The sequence below is a fragment of the Telopea speciosissima genome, chromosome 11 (assembly GCF_018873765.1).
Source record: "Telopea speciosissima isolate NSW1024214 ecotype Mountain lineage chromosome 11, Tspe_v1, whole genome shotgun sequence".
Taxonomy (NCBI): domain Eukaryota; kingdom Viridiplantae; phylum Streptophyta; class Magnoliopsida; order Proteales; family Proteaceae; genus Telopea; species Telopea speciosissima.
In genome coordinates, this window is record NC_057926.1 from 35672645 (window position 1) to 35694839 (window position 22195).

Here is a 22195-nt window from a genome sequence, read left to right on the forward strand (position 1 = left end):
ATCGAGTTCCTTCAACTTTGTAAGACGCTAGAAGAAAGGGGAAAAATTAGATTCCACAAATTACATATATGATAAAAACAGAAACAGATATAGGAAAACTCAAAAACAAAAAAGGAAAATTGTGGCATGCATACCTTAGTTCCCTTCCAAACAACTTCGAGTTTGCTCCTTGGTATGTGAAGAATAACAAGCTTCTTCAGATCAAAACAATTTAGTATAAATTTGAAGGGGAATTCCACCCATCTAACCCAAAGTAATTCTTTGAAACAAAAATTCCCCTCCTGAAAAAAATGTTTCCAGTCTGTATCAGTGGAGAATGTTGCACTATGAACATCAAGTATTCTTAGATTAGGCCTTTTAAAAAATCCTAAAGGGTTCAACATGCCAAGCTCATGCTCGTCTAATCGAAGGACTTCAATTGCATCAGTTCTGTGATAAAAGAGGGAAATTAATAAGAAAAGGAAAAGACTAAAAAGGACAATATTGTATTGTGATAATTAAGAGATTAACTCATGATACTACTTATACTTACATTGAGGTCTTTCAATACATCAATGGCATCGTTCTTATCCCACAATCTACTACGACCTCCAGGCTTCTTAGGAGATTGTTTGGAAACAATTTGCCTTCCCATTTGTTGAATGAGATCATGCATATGTAAGTAGTTGTGTTCATCAATTGTTACCAAAGACCTCTCTGTGAGAAGTTCAATTCCAGCTTCTCCGCCCAGATCACAAGCCTCTACAATGTTAATTACTGAATTTTTCTCTTTTCCAATGAAAAAGCATGATATATCAAGGAATATAGTCGGGTCATCCACATCTAATGCATTATAACTTATTTCAAGTGTATCAAAAATCTTGTCCTTGGGTATCTTCCTTAAATTCTTCAATTCCCTTGTCCACTTAACGTCACTTCCATTGTATAGAAGAGAACCCAAAACCACAAGAGCTAATGGAAGGCCCCTTGCATAATGTATTACCTCATTTGAGCACCCCCAGATAGCCTTCTGGTGGATGATTTTGATGAAATGTATGGAGACTGAAAAGTTGGAGGGATTCTTTTTGTTTCATTACCTCGACTCCATATTTATGATTTTCATCCATATCCAGCTTATCTAAAAAATCTTTATGTGTAGTTGTTATGATGATACGACTTCCCTTATCAAAATATTTATACCTACCAACCAATTTATTAAATGCATTCATGTCAACCACATCATCTAGAACAATAAAAACTTTTTTAACGGATAGTCGTCGACCAATAATCTTGGCTCCTTGTTCCTCTTCGTAAATTGTTCTCTCTTTGGTCCCCAAGACACGAGAGAGAAGCATTTGTTGTAAGAAATCAAAACTCTTTTGTTTTGATACCTCTCTAACATTACTAAGAAACACGCCACCTTCTAAATCTCTAAACTCGGCGTTATAAACGGTCGTTGCTATAGTTGTCTTACCAACTCCATGGAGGCCATGAATCCCTATGATGCGAACATCATTCGATTCGCCATCATTTAGCAAACGACTTATGTGGTTAGTGTGGGACTCTAACCCAATTGGATGGTTTGAAATTTGCTACTTTCTGGGTTTTACTATTTTCCACACTGCTTCACCGATTTCCTTTATAAGCTTCCCCTCACGCCTGACCATTTGATACAAACAACCGAATTGAAGGAAAATAAAAATTTAATTAACAAATCAAGAACAAGGCTGCCACTATGAAGAAGAATACTCAGTTAAGGTATAAGATAGAACTCAACAACTAATATTCTATCCAAATAAGAAAGTACTAATTAAACACAAGAACTAAAACTAAGGATTTGATTAATAAGATCAGCACTTACCCATTTGCAATCTTTTCTTGATCCCACCCTGACAAATCCGCAGCTTCTTTGAGAGCAACCCTCCACCTGTTCACCTTCTCCATCTCATTCTTGAAACTCTCTTCGTGTTTCCGAAATGCCTTCGTAAAAGCTTTGCCCTCCTGATACCTGACATCCGATGGTTTCACCTTGTAGAAAACAGGTAGAATCGTTTCTAATCGGCCACCCTTCTTGCATTCGATGATCTTCACCAGCTCATCAAGGCACCGGGTGGAAAAAGAATACGCCCTAGAGAAAACGATAATGGCAATCCTAGAACCTTCGATGGCTTTTAGATCTTTATCGTCTATAGATGTGCGAATCCCATCCCGTTTCAACCACATAGAGAGGTAATCGATGAAGTGGGAGCGAGTGTCCTCACCGTAAAAACTCAAGATAACATCATGCTTCCACTCACGGGTGGGAGAAGATGCTGTAGAAGAAGAAGAAGCTCCTCCGTAGGTAATCTCGGTAGCCATGGACAAATTAAGTACAAGATCAGATGAATGATATGATTTTCTGTTACCACAAGAGAGAGAGAGAGAGAGAGAGAGAGAGAGAGAGAGAGCAAAACAGTAAGTAATTAAACACACTGAGAGGGGAGCCTGCCCTGGCTGCTTTAAATAGAATTAGGAAAAGAGAAACAATTTCGGAGCAAGTTCCAAATTCCACAAGAGTTTCCATGGGTTTTGATTGTTCGTCTTTGAGGACAAGGAAATAGACTCTCTGCTGCTATATGTGGATATGATAAAAAAACAAAAAAAAATTTTAAAAAAGAAAAATTTACGAATACCCTCCTAACGTATTGACTTATTATCGATCCATCCATCTGCACTCACTATTTATATGTACTTTTCTTATTTTTCATATTAATTGATAGGACAAATTTCACGGACACTCCTTGTAAGTATTCAATATGTCACAGATTTATCAAACTTGATCAGAATATCACAGACACCCCCTACTTAATGACTTTATTTCAACTTAATCCACTCCGTTAGGTCTCAGCAATTAAGTGGCTGTTAACTCTTTTTAAATGATAAAATTACCCTCACCACAATGTGAACTATCCATAATACCCTTAATTTTTTATCTGCCGCACGGTCTCTCTAAACATTTGTGGAGGATAGATTGGGGAATGCGACTGAGGAAATTTTCATCTTTGATTCATTGAAGGAAGAGTATCAATAATTTGGGGATTTTTTCTTTATTTTTGAGGGGGTTGAGAAGATTATCGATCGAGCAACAAAACCTAAATTCAGGTAATCGCCGAACGGTTGAGATAAAACCCTAATTATCAAGAAAAGCAACAGAGAACCAGAGCAACTGAGAATGCCATAGCAGAGTTCAAGTCCGTTGCGGGTGCAGGTCCATCCAATGGTAAAATGAAATTAATTTTCATTTGTTTTATTAGTGACGGTGATCTTGATGATGACTAGACGATGACGATGATGATTCCAGAATCCCTCCTCATGAGTTCTTCGCGAAACAATTTGCAAGGACTCGGGTTGCTTCCTTCAGTGTTCCTGAAGGGATTGGAAGAACACTCAAAGGTAGGGACTTGAGTAAGGTCAGAAACGCTATTTGGGAGAAAACTGGTTTCCAGGATTAACGAGAAACAAGCAACAGAAAACAGAGACAGAGCAAAGAGAAGATCTTTTCCTTTTGGTTTTCATTTGATTTTTCCCCTTATTGGTTCCCCTGCTTAGTGATTAACCTCTTCCTCCACTTTTGGGATTTTGATGTTTGCTTGGGCGGATCATTCACAGATGTAACTCAACTCTGACTAGTATTGATTGAGATTGTAACTGGAGAAGAAAACTTGAATATTTTTTTTTCTGAAATTATTTCTTGGTTTCTCTCTGACTGATTCCATTTCCGAGAAGAAAACGAAAAAAACTACAAGCCCAAAGCCCATCCTTTGGGCTCTGTAAAGAAATTCCGACGATGTAAGCTGATTGTAATGCGGTGACATCAATCCGAATTGTGGTGGATTAGTCCCGGGATCCCATCGGAGGAGAATCTTCTCTGGAGGAGCGATTTTTTCCAGGAGGATTTCGATCGGATCAGACAAATACACGTTCTCTCCAAGTTTCCCCCTTCGTTCCTTCTTCAATCGCCTGACATGGAAGAAACAGTCTTCTTTTTTAAGGATTCGATCGAAGTCTGTCTTGTCGGTGATTGGTAGCCTCCGTCGCTGAACCAGTGATGCTCCGGCAAAGTCTCCTCCTACACCGGTTGCTGACTCACCAAATGCTGATTCTCTTTCTGAGTCATGGAGATGAGAAGAGCGGTGAGGGGCTGCCGGCAATGAGAGAGGGAGGCGTGAGATTCAAAATGCCGATCGAGTTAGGGTTTGGGGGAGGGGGTAGATTGTTTGAATAGGGAAGAAGGGGGAAGGTTGATATTTTAGGGTTAAATGGACATTTCAATTTTGGGGTTAAAATGGATACATTATCTTATTTTTTTAAATAACTAAGGGGTAAAATGGATATTTTACCTTTGGGTACTAACTGCGCTTCACGTCAAGGGGAAGGTTGTCATTTTGATCAAGTTTGGTAAATCCGTGACATATTGAATACTTAGAGGTGGTGTGCGTGAAATTTGCCCTAATTGATAAGTTAGTCCAAGCCGTTAGTTGTTCCCAAAATATAGTAAAATTTTAACTGAACTGACCATATTGCCTTTCAATATGAACTAAACCTCTACCATCCTATTATACTTTGAACTATTGTTCCAAATCGAAAGGAGAAGAAGGAAGAGCAGAAGCCCTAACAGTTCCACTTGTACACCTCCTACGAGAACACCATTGTTGCCTCCCTAGTGGCCGCTTCATCACCGTCCAGAAACCCTCTAGAGGTCGTGACACAGCCCAGCAAAGTTGGATTCAAATCCAATGGCTAGATTCCATGATATTGAAGCATCCATCTAGAACTAGGATTCTTCATACGAAACCAAAAATCAGTAAAATCGATTGGCATATTTTAGGTTTCTAAACAGTAAACACATATTGATCCACATAATGAATAATTATCAAACAAAAATCAGACTCAGAAAAAGAATGGTTCAGTGTTAAAAATCAAAATTTGAACAAATGGAGAGCTCCAAATTTCCTGGGAGCATGATTACCGCACACTGAGAAATGTGCCGCCAAGAAATTTCCAGTTGCGGAACTTTAAAAAAATAAAACAAACAAACAAAAACAAATAAAAGAGAGACAGAACTAATAGAGTGATCAACTATAAGATGTTTGTTTATCCGTCTTGCGACAATTTAGGGCTCCTTAGTAATTAGTGGTTACATTCAGTTTGTCTATGGTTTGGCCACCATTGATGGCGGCGGCAATGGGTTTTCTAAGACCCCATTTGGCTTTTTCATTCTCTGGTTCTTTGAATTTGAAGGAGAGATATTCTCTCTCCAATTCCTTATTCTATTATTAAATAAAGAAAAAGTAAAGGTTTTGTTTTATTTTAATGATAATGAAAAAGTATTTTGTTTTATTATAATGGAATGGTGTTGTTATCATAATGTTGGTAGGTGCCTTTTGAAAAAGTTTTCTATTATTATAATAATGGATGGGTGTTATCTATGATGGATATGCTATCATGAGCTAGCCCCATGGTGTTATAATGCACGCGGGTCGGGTCAACCTGTTAACCCGATCCATCAACTCATACTTTCGAACCATGACCCGACTGGCTTGACCCAATTGACTGGTCGACCTTTGCCTTTGACCGGTCTAATTTTGTTTTGGTTCAATATCGGTTTAGCCTTTAGTTCGTATCTGATTATTGATTTGGTTCGTTTCAAGTTGGTTCATATGGGTTTATTTATTGTGAAATTTAATTCTGTCACGAGTTTGTGCACTATTTGTTTAATTTTACTTTTACCTTGTGATGTTACATATTGTAACGATAGGGCATATATGATGTATATATGTCGTGATGTTCTGTTTCTATCACGATAGGAAACTTTTATGCATGGCAACACTTAGAATTTTCTATGGTATTTGTTACATGTTTAAATAGACATTTTAATTGAAGCAAGATGACCCCATTCAGTTTTTTGGTGGCTTATTGTTATAAAGTCCATTAAATTGAAAAATGTATAATATGAATATAAGCCTATATTACTTTTATTTATTAAGGACTTATTGGTGTTTTCTGCCATGTTTAGCACATTGTCATTTTGAGTGATCGAATCGGTGGGAGGATGGAATTATGTACTCTAAATCGTTTATATGGTTCGACCAGTGAGACGGTGTAATTTAATTATGAGTTTTGTTCAAGCTTTTGTTCAATTTGTCTAACTTGATTCTATTCAGGCTATGAATTATTCATAGAAATTGATTTGGTTCGTTCTACTTATAGAAATAATTTATGGTTGAAATAATTCATGCAAACGTTTTAGAAACATAATTCTGCTTCAGAAAACTATTTATGTTTCAGGGAACTATTTCTATTTCAGAGAAACAATTCCTATTAAAAGAATTATTTCTATTTTGAAAACAGTTTCAGTAAAATTGATTTTCTGAATTAATTTAAGGCTGATTTAAGTCATTTTTGAACCATTTTGATCCTGAATTTAAAGTATACCTTAATGGGTGGGAGTATAAAATTAGGTCAGGGTAGTTTAATGTTCCATATTGTGTTAGGAACATATTAAAGTATACTCTCAATTTAAGGGACATTAATTAAACTCCTACATAAGGGTTTGTTTGACTGCATTATATATCCCTTTTAGTCTTCTAAGGTTCTGTTTGGATACATAAAGAATTCTTTAATTGTATATTGGTTGTTTAATTGTATGATCATTTATTATGATTATTATGTTTTATTTTTCATTATGCCATTAAGGTTGTGACATTTAACCATGTCACTAGACAGTAAATAAAATCACATGTATATTATAATACATTAAGGAACTAGTTACATTTTTTATTGTCATGAGGTATCATACTTAAATCAGTGATATATGTATTTGGTTTTTTGTGACATTAGGAGAACATAATCTTACAATGTCTAGTAGTTACAAGTTTTCCATTGAGGGATAAATGTTGCCACATATTCCATCACTTTATATCCCATAAAGTTATTTTGGATCATCTTATAAATACGTAAATACATTAATATTTTTGAGACTTTTGTACAAAATGGGCATGATGATGCCCACATATAATTGATGTTTTTTTGGGTCATTAAAGTAGTGAGCTTGAACTTGTAAAGATACAAATTAAATACTTCCATCATAGTTTTAATGAAACCTACTTGTGAAGATTAAACACTTCCATCACAGTTTTAATGAAACCTATTTGTGATGTCTTATAAATGGATAGACCATAAATTGTTTATAATAGTGAACCAAGAATCATGCAGTTTTAATTTTATTTATTAAAATGATTTATGAATTCTATTTATGAACCTATTAGGTTGTTAGTTAAAAGAACATGGGTCCTAATATTGTGCAACGACATTTCCGCCATCATGCTCCATTCGTTTGAGTGGACCCAATAATTTTATCCTGTCGACTAGTTTTTGGACCAGAAGACCTGTTGTCTATTTGGGCTTTTGACTTTGATCCATTTTGGTCCTTTGATTTAAGACAGATTTGAACAAAGTTGACTAATTCAAAAGGGAACAAGTTCATAAATCTTATATGAGGTTTTCTTATAGTGTCATTGTGAGAAGATAGAATTCTATCCTACTATGGGTGATGGATGGATAACACATTGATTTATATGCCATACACTTGCTTTGCATGAATCATTAGTCAATTTGATGTATTTTTTACTTGCACATCAGTGTTATACAGTTTGTGACATTGCGTTCGTTACGAGAAATTACATGTAGCCTATTTATGATATTGACATCCTATGACATTGCTTGAATATATTGGCTATATGTGTGTTTTATGATAGCAATCTTGATGAAAATTATCGAAATAAAATGGGCATTTAATAGCAATCCAAGTCTATGAGGTTCATGGTTTAAGTAATTATGCTTCTACTTAGTGGGCTAGTTACTTGGATTGTGAGATCGTCATTGGCTATTAGGATGGATTGAAGTCAAGGAAACCATATGGCAAACGATGTACTCTTGCCACCATACATGAGTCATCGTTTGGTCGGTTTCACTTGATCGTGTGAGGGTGACATTTTGGGCTTCGCAACTTTGGAGGTTCTTGTCTTACCACCACAGGTGACGGAATCTTTAAAGTGGTGTTGTTTCAAGCATCTCGTCTTGTATGTGAAAGAGTCCATTGCTTGTTGGGCGATCTTGACAGCACAAGTGTGACCCCGATGACGTCGAATTTTTCCCCAATTGTTATTTTTCTACAGTTATTGAAATAAACACTGGGATGAATCTGATTTTTTTTTTTTTGCTAAAGATCAGCAAGAATATATAAAGATAGATAAAGGAATACAAGAATATAATGTCCAGGCATACTCGGATAGGTACAGAAACAAGAAGCTAAGACCAAGGGCCTATAGCCAAAGAGAAGATAAAAAACAACTAAGGCTCAAAGCACCAAGCCCCATAGGAAACACTACTCGAATTTGAACTGGGGCCTGCCCTTTGCATCATCAGATAAAATTCTCCAGGTTGAAGGAGGGAAATCAGAGACCCAAGGAGATGACACTCCACTCTTTGTCGCTACCTTAGCGAGGAAATCTGCTACCTAATTAGCTTCACGAAAACAGTGAGAGATCTTCCAATGGATTGAAAGAAGATAAGGCTGCAATCCTAACCATTGCTGCCTAACAAACCAAGGGATCAAACCGCATGGAGAGACTTCACAACTAATATGGAGTCACATTCCACCCATAACCGAGTCACCCCCATTTCCTTCGCTCTCAATAGACCATGCATCACGGCCATGAACTTAGCCATATAGTTAGTCTTTGTGCTAAGGAAGAAACAGTAAGTTGACACCAAGGCTGCTCGATTATCGCTAAGGATACCACCAGCCCCAGCCCTAGCTACCTGGGTTTCCAAGCGAACACCCATACGTGTTAAGCTTCACCCATCCTCTAAGGGGGTTGAACCAATGCACTTTCGTAAAGACCTGAGCAGGCTTTGGAATCACAGGAATGTCTAAACTTCTAGCACAGGACAGACCAAGCACAGATGAGACCGGGTAGGAAAATTCCCTAGAATCCTCCCTCAGAGACACAAGAAAAGTGGAGAAGAGATCGTCTAGCCCCTTGGCATTCCCCTCAAATTTCTCGCAGTTCCGTTCGGACTATAAGCAATACAATTAGAATCACACCGGACAACCAAGCATCTCTCATGGGCACGAACCGGCTTTCCTTTTCCACCACCCAAAGAACTCCAAAAGGGTCAAGGAACTTGGCCATTGAACATGAAAGAGGAACAAAAACCTCTCCTAAAGGCAGCGAGGAAGAGGGCACTCCAAAAAATATGAACATCCGATTCCACTTGGGTCTTACAAAATTCACAACGAGAAACCAAGGAAACCCCTTTGCAAGATATCGCCATGTTCGTGGGTGTTTTACCATGCAAACATTAATTTTATTAATTTAATTAGTTAATTTACACTTTAATTTCGCATTATTTAAGTCCACAAAGCATGAATGTCTAGGTAAGATGAACTTATTCCACACCAAACAACACCAAGGGATTTGAGCCCTTAATTAATCAGTTTTAGTCATATTATTGGGATGTTGATATGCCTTTAGCTCTTGCATATTGTTTGTTTTATGTAAATAATTATGATTATGTTTACCTGCTTTGACTTTTCAATTATTTTTCATCAAAATCTTGAATAGTTTCAATTTAGTGAATGGAACAAATTCGTTAATGTTTCTCTAACTATAATGAAAATGGGTTTTTGTCATTTTAGAGTTGACAAACCTCCCAGGCCATTGGCTAATAGCTCCATTGAAGATAAGGGTCTTTATGACCGGTGGAAGGAGTCAAAAGTGTCACTCTTACAGAGAGTGTTAAATAACTCATTAGACATATAAACATGAGATTCATTGTTCATGATAAGGCTGAAAATATTATTTACATGAATTTTGTGATGTTTACACTTACTCGTTATGATGCTATCGGTGGAATTTTATGATTATATTATAAGTTGCTAATTATGTCTATAAGTTAGGAGAAATAGAAGTAAAATACCAAATAAGTTTCTTGAAATCTAGTTGATCTTTTGCCAATTCTTGGTAGTTGACATAGTTACAATTATTCATGTTACAAATTTCCTTGCAAGACTTCAGATGCAAGATCAAACCAAAGGAAATAATATAATATAAGAAAATTATTGTAAACCAAAAATTTATCTAAAGATTAGTTGGAGTTAATTAATCTTTTCTTATACTTTATAGTGATGATATTCTTGTTGCAAGTAATAAAGTTACCCTTTTACATGAGACAAAACAGTAGTAACCATTTTAATATGAAGATTTTGGTGAAGCCTTTTATGTTTTAAGCATTAAGATTTGCCGTAATAGAACTTGTTGCGTTCTTAGTTTGTCTCAAAAGGACCTCTTATGAAAGAGGATAGATTTACCAACACTCAGTGAACTCAGGTGAATAAAATTCTTTATGCATCTAATGTTGGTAGTTTAATGTTATCTCAAGAATACATATAGATTAATATTGTTTATTTTATTAGTGTGCTCAGTAGATATTTGAGCAGTCTTGGAATAGCACATTAGGTAACTGCCAAGATGACCTAAAAATCCCCATATGGGTATTTGTTTTGTGATGGCAGATGGTGCTATATGTTAGAAGAGTATCTGATAGACACTGACTGCTTTTCTATATACAGGCAGGATTTGTGGCTTATTATGATGCCACTATTTAGTCTCTATGGCTGAGGAATTTTTAACTCAGGATAATTGATATTTATACTTCCTTATTAAAGAGAAAGTATGTGAGTCATAGAACTCAGTAAAGCACATTACTACAAATAGCATGATTGTTAATCCTCTCACTAAGGACTTGACTCGAAAAAATTTGCAGGAGCATGTCACTAATATGGAACTTGTTAGTTCTTTTGGTGCATTTTATTAGCGGGAGTCTTGCTTGTGCATTCAGTTGCAATTGATTCTAGTTTCATGTCTTTTCGGACATTTTATTCTAAAAAATAAACATGCATCTTTTATTATGGCCATTTGTTTATATATATGCACTTGATTAATTGCCTCGTACAGAATAAATTGAGGTCATATGTGTTATACCCGCACCCGGGGAATATAATTAAATATTATTTCTTCCTCGTGACATGTAGATACCGTTGCCATGTATGCTGGTGACCTGTTCTCCATGATGGTCAAATCCAGCTACAAAATCATTGACCACAGTACGAGCTTGCCTGTGGAGGAAAGGTTCCTCAACCGCCAGTGGGGAAAGTTCGTTGACGGCGACTTTGTTGACTATCCTCCAAGTACCAGCCCGGGAAGTGAGGAGTTTAGAAGAGAGCATCCTGGACCGTCGCCTCAGTTGGACACTTCGTTCAGTGATGAGTTTGGCATTGCTATGGCGAAGCTATTTGGGGTCACGGGTGAAAAACCATGACAAGGGAGATGTAAGTTCAAATCTTTAATTTAATTACTCACCCCTCCTTTCGGTGTCCTCGAAGTGCGGATCGGGGTTTGAACTACCCGAGCTATTATGGTTGAATAGGGAATATTTCAATTGTGGGACCCACTTATTTAAGAAAGCATGTGATGGGCTTATAATCCCATAGGGGATGAACCCATCCCCAAGTGGGTTCTTTTCTGTTTGAAACCTGTGGGCAGACCCATTTAGCTTGAGAGGCTCATTGGGCTTAAGTGACCATTTAACTTAAGAACCCATTTAACTCTCATAAACCATTTAGCCCATTAGGCCCATTTGGCTTAATGAGCTAAGAATGTGTTTCTATTCTAGTATTACCCAACCAAACAGGTCCTAAGGTCACTTTTGCCTATTAAGAACTAAAGACATTTGTTTCTCTTTACTTTTCTCACCAAACCTAAACCGTAGAGGAAGAAGAGAAAGGAGAAGAGGTGTGGAGGAGCTTGTTAGGGAGGCTTGAGGATCTTGCTTCTTGGAGCCTCAACGTGGGTGCTACTTCCTTGAGGTAGGTAAGCCTTTAAGGCCCTCCCTTCCTTCTTTATTTGGTTTTTTGGGGTTGGGAGATGGTGGAGAATCGGTCTAGGGTTTGTCTTGAGACCCAAGAATCGATGGAAACTCATGGCCTTGATTTTGTAGAGCTATTTGACTCCATTGGCTAACCTCAAAGCTCTCAATCTCATCCCCATCAATAGACATAGGGTTTCTACCTTATTATGCCCCAGGAGGTTCTCTTTGCTTTACTTTATTGAATCAATGGGTTGCATAGGCCTAATAGGGTCTTAGGACCCTAATGTGCCAAGGAGAAAGCCTTTTTAGTGTTTCTTTTCCTCCAATTTACTTGGAAATGGAAGCCTTGGTGAAGAATCTGTTGATTTTGGAGTTTGGAAGTAGGTGGTTTTACCTGCGATTTTAAGACCTATGAGAAACCGCCCCTGCAACCACCTTGAAACCATCTCTTAAGAAGCTCTCTGTTGAAATCGGTTTTACCTATGGTTTCACATCTGAGGTAAAATCACACGTAAAACCGCTCCTAGAAGAACCCTTCTTGAGCCACTGTTAAAGTCAGATTTACATGTGATTTCATGTTCTGAGAAAAACCACCCATAAAACCGCCCATTCCCAGGACTGCTGACATTTGACCTTGACCCACTGTTTTGACCATAACTTGGTCTATGCATATCGCATTGATATGATTCAACTTGCATTATAAACTAGACTCAAAGGGCTACAATTATTATAAAGGAAACCTTAGACCCAATATGAGTGTGTGATGCTTGAAAGTGGATTCAAACCTGACTGATGTGTTTAGACAACAATTTTAGAATTTAAGTTTTATGTCGGTGACCTTGCCTACTTCGTGCCTACTGAAGTAGAACTTATTACGGTTTAATGGGGGATTTAACTACAACCAAATTTACTCCTAATTATACTAATTAAGTAATCTATTATGGTGCAAAGGCTTACCATTGATATCCTTAAAATCCCTTTCCCTCATTGGTTTTGGGTTGGGAAACTTTGGAAATTAAGGTTGGACCTTGAGGTTCCACTTGGAACCTAAGGGGTGACCTTGGTTCAATGTTGGACCTCATTAGTAAGGCCTTGCCTTTAAGTACAACCCTAAAATCCCTCCTTGTAACCTTATTGCTTAGTTTGGGTTTCATTACTCAAAAACCTATAATGTGACCTTTGGGACTTCAATCCTTTGAGTTCTCTAGACCCCATGAATTTAATGATGTAACTAATCCCTAGTGGACCCTAGAACACTCTTTCCTTGTCCTTGGGACTTAAAGATCCAAGTGGGATAAATTGGGTTAAAGAATACCCTCAAAACCGTATCATGCCTTGATCGAATGCAAGGGCGGATGCAAGGCCCTACCTACAACCGAGCTTGCATCCGATGCTGCCCTAAAGGCCTGCGGGCTGTGTAATTTATGGGGTTTTCCCTAAGGGACTTTCCCCCACCCTTTCTAACACTCTTCTACACTATCCTAGGCTTCATTAATTGTGTGAGGAGAAGCACTTAGCGGTCATCGAACGACGAATCAAATCAACGGAACACGAACTATATTGTGAGTGGGGATTGGATCTTATTTTATTTTGAGTGTTTTTATGTTTAAATGTTGTACTTGATGCATTCATGTTATGTGATGCATTTCATGCATAAATACATGTTTGCACTGTTTATCTATGAATGTGTTTATGTGTGTGATAATTGATGACTATGTGTTATAAATGTGGTTGGAATTGTATGAGATGATACTGTGGTTTGTTTAATGTCTTTCTTCATATATTATATTTGGCCTATCATGTGCCGTGTCGTGCTGGTACCTGGGTACTAGATGGTATGGGACGTCGATGCACCCGGAATACCTCTCGATACGATTGTTTTATATAGTATGTTACATATTTGATTGATATTTGTATTAAAGGGATACATAAGGTAGATGTGTAAGTTCCTATGCCATATCGCCTTATTGATAATCCAGCCCGGGGATCAAGGGTAAGTTTTGGTACCGTGGCTTGGGATTATCGGAGGCTTGCTGGGAGACCGATGGTGTGTTATGGGACCGACAGGCTTCCACTGACATAGTTAGGGGTATATCGTTGGAGATCGAGGGTGTGTTCTGGTACCAGGGATATGGCCTTACTATGTCGTAGATTAATAGTGTTGTATCGTTAGGGATCGAGGGTTTGTTCCAGTACTAGGGATACAATTCCATTACTCTACACAGCATAGCATTTATGCATACATTACATCTCATCATAATTATCATCATTATTCATATTACATATTATATTATTGTGTTTGTCGCATGACTGTAAATCGGATCTGATGTGTAAATCATCATTGGTGGTATGGGACATCAAGGATGTTTGCTCATCAGGTTCAGCTTGTAGTCCTATATTTGTTGTGTGTGTGTGGATTCAATTTCCTGCTCATTGGGCTAGTGGAAGTTCACCCCTCGGAGAACCGTTCTTTTTAGATTGTGATGCAGGTTGTACGGTATCGGTGGATGATGAAGGACTCGGTAAGAGATGTTGATGCAAAAGTTGGTCTACGACCATTGATGCTTATCTTTACTCCTTGTTGCTTTCGATATTATATTTTTGGATGTATGTTTCATTCATTTCTCTGTATTTATCAAACAATTTCAATTGTATTAACTTTTAAATTCAAAGATAATCCACCTTATGTATTTATTACCATTGTAGTTATTTCCTAAATGAGGATTAACAGTATTTATTATAAGTCTTCCGCTATTCTGATAATTGATCTAATTCTCATTTATATGACTGTGAGGTAAGCCACTGCGCCCATGATCCTGGAGGCGGTTTAGGATATTGGTAAGCATCCTAGTCATACCTTTTTTATTATATTTTATCCCTTGTCGGGATAGGGGTGTGACAATATGTGGTGTATTTACCTCTGTTAAATCCGTTCCCAAAACCTAGTTTAAAACCCGGTCTGACCATCGGTCTGGTTTGAATATTTTTTGTAGAACCGGGACCAGAGTAGGCTCGTGAACTGTGGGCCACGATACTCAAGCCATCCCACAAGATTGTCGATCGTGGCTCGGGGAAAGTGGTCGAGGATAGGTACCTCGACAAAGATAGGGGAAAGTTTGTCTACGAGGGTGCATTCCTAGAATCCCCTCATTCTGAGGATCCGCACAGCCCACACCTGGTGTATTCGTACCCACTTAGAAATGACTTGGAGTAAGTCGGTATCCTAATAATTTATGTGTATAAATACTAGAATGCACTTAGGCTTAGAACCTTAGCATCATTCTATTTCTATTAGAACCTAGACTGTGAGCCTAACAAAAGGACAGGCCCATTAACTTAAATTAAGACCTAAGGATAACCCCTAACCAAACAATTCCTAAAAAATTGGACCTAAGGACCCATGACCCAACCAAACATGACCTAAGACTAAAGTGAGGTAAATAGGGGTCAAACTACTATTCACCTCACAATAGAAACCCTAAATCGTGGAGAGGAAAGGAGAGAACGAAAGAAAGAAGAAGAGGAAGAAGAAGAAAGAAGGAGAAGAAAGAAGAAGAAGAAGAAGGAAGGAGAAGGAAGGAGAGAGGTGAAACTCGAGCTTGCTTTCCTACCTTGGTGAGCACACTCTCTCTCTCATTTCCTGATTTATAGAGCTAGGGTTTGGAATTATGAGCCATGAATGCTTCACCTAGCCTAATGGAAGAGCCATTAATGGCAAATCCTTGATGCTTAACTATGAAGCACCTAACCCTACCTTAAACCTATTCACCCTTCTCCATTTATGAGCCCTAAGTGGGGTTTTACCTCCATTTATGGGTTTCACCAACCATTTATGGAAAACCCTAGGTGTGAGGTAGATATCGATGAGTTTTCTTAAAGAAGGGAAACCCATCTAAGCTTTGGATTTATGAACCCATGTAAAGGATGTGTATTGGCACTTTTAATGGAGTGGAACTCATAGCCAAGAAGCCCTAAATAACCCTAGGAATACCCCATTTTAGCCCAAGACCTTGGGGTTACAAAACCCTTCTCGGAATGGTATGAATAGCATGACTGGCGAGGATAGGCACAGGCAAGTGCCGGTCCCTGAGATGTTGCAAGTGCCGGTGGGCTACTGCTAGGGGACAGACACATGGACAGGCAGATGCCATCTGGCGGTCCTGCCCTTGCTGTATGTGCTGGTCCCCTATTTCAGCCTTGTTTGATGACCTTGCGGGGTCCAACTCTTCTGACTCTAAGACACTAACCTCACCCCACATTGTACACCCTTCTTAGGTTAACTTACCCAGCTCGACGACGTACTAGTGTGTGGGACGAAGAACTTGCATTGACCGCCAATTCAAGGAACTAAGTATTGGTAACTATTTCGTGACCGCCAATTCGAGGAACTAAGTATTGATATCTAGTTCGAGAATCAAGGTGAGTGAGTAAAGCAAACGTCTTAATTTATGGATTATTTGTGTGTTGTGTCTTGCGAATGTCATTCATGCATGTGTGCTATATTATATAATTATCGTTAAGATGTAGGACGATATACATGTTTAGATGTTGATAGGACTTTACATTCTTGTTTTGCGATATTATTTATTCTTTTGCACTATGGTGCGAATGGCATTGGATTTAGTTATGGGACTCGGGTGTCAGTTGGTGTTGGACCTGGGGTTTCCATAATGTGGATTTACTCATGGCATGTAGATCTAGGGCTTCGGAAGCGGGATCCAAGTGCCAGTGGCTGCTGGACTTGGGATTGCCATACTTATAATTGCATTAGAGTTGTCTACTGCATTAGGTGAAAATGGGATGGTGACCGGTCGACCGCTTGCGGTAATCACATCCCGTACTTGTATGTGTATGTATAGGCTAGAGGGGCAAGAAGCAATTGGACGTCCAGAATGCATTTCTCCATGGTTCATTGGATGAAGAGGTCTTTATGTCTCAACCTCAGGGCTTCGTTGACCCATCTTTTCCAAATCATGTATGCCAGCTCCGTCGGTCCTTATATGGTTTAAAACAGGCACCCTGTGCTTGGTTTCACAGGTTATCTGAATTTCTAATTGGACTAGGCTTCACTGGCTCAAGGACAGACACTCCTCTTTTTATTCGTCGCACTGGGGCACATCTATGCTATATTTTAATTTATGTTGACGACATAATTGTTATAGGCAGTGACCCCTCCATGCCTAATCTAAGATTACTTGATGTTCAATGTTTTCCAAAAATACATAGTGCAACATTTTCCATTGATTCAGACTGGGAACATTCTTTTTAGGAGGGGGATTTTTGTTTTAGAAAGTTACTTTGGGTTAGTTGGAAGGGATTCCCCTTCGAATTTATACCAAATTATTTTCATTGGAGAAGCTTGTTATTCTTCACATGCCCGAGAGCAACCTCAAAGAAGTTTGGAAGGGAACTAAGGTATGCCATAATTGTTTTGAGTTTTCCAATATTTGTTTCAATTTTTATGATATGTAATTTGTGAAAACTAATTTTCCCCTTTCTTCTACCATCTCCCAAAGTTGAAGGAACTCGATCTCAGTGGTTCTCCCTACTTCACCCGTACACCGCACTTCTCAGGGCTCCCGAATCTTGAGAAACTGATTCTCAGTAGTTGTGGAAGTTTGGTTGAAGTCCATGAAAGTATCGACTATCTTACTAAGCTTGTTACCTTGAATCTAAGTAACTGTAGAGATCTCAGGAATCTTCTGAGCGCTATTAGTAAATTGGCATCGCTTGAAACACTTGACATTTCTTGTCGCTCAAAATTTGTAAAATTGCCAGAGGGAATCGGGAACTTGAAAAGTTTAACAATGCTTGATGTGCGTTACATGGCCATAGAAGAACTACCTCATGATTTTTGGATGTTATACTCTTTGAAGTCATTGGATCTATCTGGGAACTACTTTGAGAGCCTTCCATCTAGCATTGGCCAGCTTTCACAACTCCAAACTCTGACCGTGTCTAATTGTTGGAGACTCAAATCAATCTCAATGCTTCCATCAAGTTTGTGTGCTCTTTGTGTATCTGGTTGCAGCGAGTTGAATAGATTACCAAATCTGTCAAACTTGAAACACCTAAGATTGTTAGCTCTAGGAAAGTGTGAAGAGCTGACTGAAATTGAGGGCTTAGAGGGTTTGAAGTCTGCAGGTTGCATGTTAGTAAAGTGGGCAGGTTGCATGCCATTTGTAAAGAGGAAAAGTTCTGTCAAGAAGGAAATCCTTCAGGTTCGTGTCAATTGGCCAATTGGATCTAAATCGACCTAAGCCGATCCACATCCATAATACTGGGATTAGAGCAGGATCAAGTTGATTTCAATGGATTTTTGATCTATTCCAGTTGAGACTGACTGGATTCTGATTCGGCTTTTTTAAAACCATGTCACACTCAGTTTGGTATTGGTCTTTGTCGATATCGATTCGATATCGATCCGGATCAATCGTATTGATCATGTTTTTTTTTAAAATTTTTATCACCATTTCATTGATATCGGATCAATTAGAAATCAGTATCGATCTCTACCAATACTAATACGATTCGACGGATCCAACCAGTCCGATACCAATTCATCAACCAAACAAAGAAAAAGTTATTTCTACAAATAACATGATTTGATTGGTTCCATGGACAGGACATACTTAAAGCCTTTGGAAATCATAACGTCACCTGTAAGTAACATCTAATTTGATTGGAAGGAGTTTCCAGAGTGGTTTGACTTTAAAAGTGACTCATTTACTCATCAACGTCGTAACATGGCGATTCAAGGGTTGATTTGTTGCCTGGCTTGCCTCATCAAATATTTATTTTCTTTGATAATAAATACATTTTGTATGTGTTTCTTATTATTTTGGTTGTGTTTTTTTGGTTATCTTTCTTAATTTAATTTGTGAGAAAATGGGTTGCAGAGTTATATTATTGGATGCTTTCTTAGATTGAGTTATGTTATTGGATGTTTTCGTAGATTGCAAAATAAATCCGGGAGAATGATTGTAAAGCTTATGAAACGGGATTGTTGAGACCCTGTTCTAACGATTTTGGAAAAAAAGAATAAGGATGGAAAGGCGACTAATCTGCAATGGAAGAATGTCCAAACCACCTGTCATGCCAAAACAGAATTTTCTCCCCATCACCAACTGGTGGGCAGCTGGAATTGAATTTCTCAAAGAGAGGTCTTTGGTAACTGTTAGGGAAACATACATCCAATTCCATATACGCAAAGTCTTAGGGATTATCTGAACCGAATGGAATCGCAGTGGAAGGGACGATTGAAGGCGGCTTGCAGTTACGAGCACAACGTGATCACTTGTCAAACGGTACAGTTTTGGTAATACGGTACGATTTTGGTACGATACCAAAAATAGGTACCCAATATCGATACTGTACCGTACCATTTAGAAATTCCATTTTCAATACCGCAACTGTACCATTACGATACGGTATGAAAACAGTTTTTAAAATGGTATGCACACGGTATGTTTTCGGTATTGTATAAAAACGGTATGCAATGGTACGAAAACGGTATGAATTCTATTTTTATAAAAAACGGTATAAAAACACTAAAACAGTATAAATTGATTAAATTCGACATGAAATGATTTGAAAATCGTTTTTTTTTTTACCGGAAATGATGCTTATTCGGTATTGGAATTTGGAACCAATTTTTTTTTTTTTTTTTTTTTTTTTTTGAGAAAAAAATCATTAAGCAGCAGAACATTAATTACAAGCCCAGTGAGAATTTAAACAACTTTACATGGTGTCCAAAATTAATTTTAATTTTGAACTAAATCAATGGTAAGCCAGAAAAATCAATCTCCATTTATCATTAATGATTGAAAAGGCACCCTTTTGAACTCCACAAATGTTGAGAATTCTGTCCATTGGCTGTTTCCATGGGTCCCCATCCATCTGCAAATAAGCTTTTCTCCATTCACCACCTCTAATTTCTAGTCTAAGTGCAGCAGCCTGCGCAATATGTTTGGCAGAGATAAGCTCCACCAAGACGAATGAAGCATGCCATCCTTGCTTTAGGCCAAAGATTTCAAGAAAGCCATCAACTGCATGGGCCTCAACAAAACCTCTCAGTGGCTTAGTATGTCCATCAGTGCTTCCCTTTTCCAAATACTCTGGGAATATGGGATCAATAACACACACCTGCTAATATATTCAATTACCAACTTAGATAATGTGATGGAACATTGAATGACAACTAAACAAATTGACATAAGAAAAATATTCTCTCTTGCTCTAAAGTCTAAACCACATCAATAATGAAGTTGGAAGTAAAAATAAGTTCTTGCTCTAATGTCTCCATAGTACATAGTCCACTTCCACCCATTTTAACAGGTCTTGCACACTCAAACGTAGAGAAGAAAGCAGAGAGATCAACGACTAAATTAGAAGAGGGAAACAAAATCAAAAGGCTGAAATTGAACAAAAGCAATTCAAATAGGCAAATAGCTATTCAAAGATCCATTTATTGATAACTAAAGAAAGAGAATCAATCAAATGAAGCAAAGAAATCAAATGAACCACCAACTACTGGTACACCAAAATTATCATGGTTTCCTCTCAAATCGTAGAAGATATTCTTCTAAAAAGTCCACTCCTTTTAACCACTTTTCCCATAACCTTGTGGTATTCAATCCACTCCTCTTCATTTTGTTTCATTGTTAACAGAGATCTTCACTTTTCCCATCTGGTCAGACAAATAGAAAGGGAAGAATGAAGATTAATCAAGGTTAGGATTGAACCTTTAAAGACAAAATGGATGTCCAAAACTTCATAGCATGCATTGATTCAAAGATATAAACAAACAGAAATTTATGAATATTGTGAAGAGAAAAGGGGCATCCCTACATCTAAAAAGTATTTATTTCTAATTCTGTGGCTGGAAAAATGACCATGCACCTTTACTATGCAAGATTATCCCACCTTGGGGCACTAACCGAAGTAGCAAAATTATTAGACAAAAACAGAAACTGCACTTCCCTCTTAATTACATCCAAAAATATATATATATTTAACAAACAAAAGACACTGGTTCAAGTTCAACAAAGAGAGAAGAATATCGGTTTGTTCAGCAAAAACCCAGAAATATCTTTAAACACACCACATAGAGAGAGAGCAGCAGCAGCTTTAAGGAAATAAATTAGAAAATAGAAGAAACCACATCACAGAGAAGGAAATCGAACTGAAATTTTTCACAAAGTTTCCAGTGATTCACTTAAAAAAAAAAAAAACTGCACTCAGAGGTAACCAAGAACGAGAGAGAGAGTAGCAGCAGCATATCTGTAAACACACTACATAGAGAGAGAGAGAGAGAGAGAGAGAGAGAGAGCAACAGCAGCTTTGAGGAAATAAATCAGAAAATAGAAGAAACCACATCACAGAGAAGGAAATCGAACTGAAATTTTTCACAAATTTTCCAGTGATTCACTTGAAAAAAAAAAAAAAACTACACTCAGAGGTAACCAAGAACGAGAGAGAGAGCAGCAGCAGCATATCTTTAAACACACCACATAGAGAGAGAGAGAGAGAGAGAGCAATAGCAGCAGCTTTGAGGAAATAAATTAGAAAATAGAAGAAACCACATCACAGAGAACGAAATCGAACCGAAATTTTTCATAAATCTTCCAGTGATTCTCTCAAAAAAAAACACAACTACACTCAGAGGTAACCAAGAACGAGAGAGATTCATTGTGTACCTGATAAATCTCCGCCTCCGTTGTTAGGGCTTTCGCTGAACTGAAGAAGATGACCCTTGTGAGAGGAGTTGTGTTTGAAGAAGAGGTTAAGGTTACTCCATTACTCCATTACTGTGAGACTGAAGTCTGAAAATCTGAAAGTAGAAAGCGTGAACTGCTCCATTAGAGACTCAAAGTCTCAAACTCTAAAAGTCGAAAGGGTGAGAGGACGAGAAGCTAAGCCAATAAGAAATTAGGGATTTAGGTTTAGCGTTTTACGAGTTTGAAATTGATTTTACAAATTTACCCCCAAAAAACGGTATGGTTTTGGTATATTTTAGGTATAACGGTACGGTAACTGTACATACCGACAGTATTGTACCCAATACCGATATCATATCGTACCGTGATCAATACCGTTTGACCATACCGTACCGTACCATTTTTGAAACGGTGCGGTTTGGTACCGTTTTAAATGGGCGGTTTCGGTTTCGGTTTCGGTTTCGGTACACGGTTTTAGTTCCAAATTGACACCCTTACTACAGGCTTCTCCACAAAGAACTCCA

At 37.9% G+C, this 22195-nt stretch overlaps 1 protein-coding gene and 1 long non-coding RNA gene across 2 annotated transcripts; both read right to left on the bottom strand.

Moving 5' to 3' along the window:
- Window positions 1-1836: 1836 nt before the first annotated feature.
- LOC122645024 (TMV resistance protein N-like) lies at window positions 1837-2337 on the bottom strand. Its single transcript, XM_043838377.1, has one exon. The coding sequence runs from the start codon at window positions 2335-2337 to the stop codon at window positions 1837-1839; it is 501 nt and encodes a 166-aa protein (XP_043694312.1).
- Window positions 2338-3552: 1215 nt separating this feature from the next.
- Window positions 3553-21361, bottom strand: LOC122646326. The gene is made up of 3 exons (XR_006330593.1): window positions 21351-21361; window positions 10079-10085; window positions 3553-3696 (listed from the first exon to the last, which is right to left on the bottom strand). It is a non-coding gene; the product is annotated as an uncharacterized LOC122646326 (long non-coding RNA).
- Between the last annotated feature and the right edge of the window lie 834 nt (window positions 21362-22195).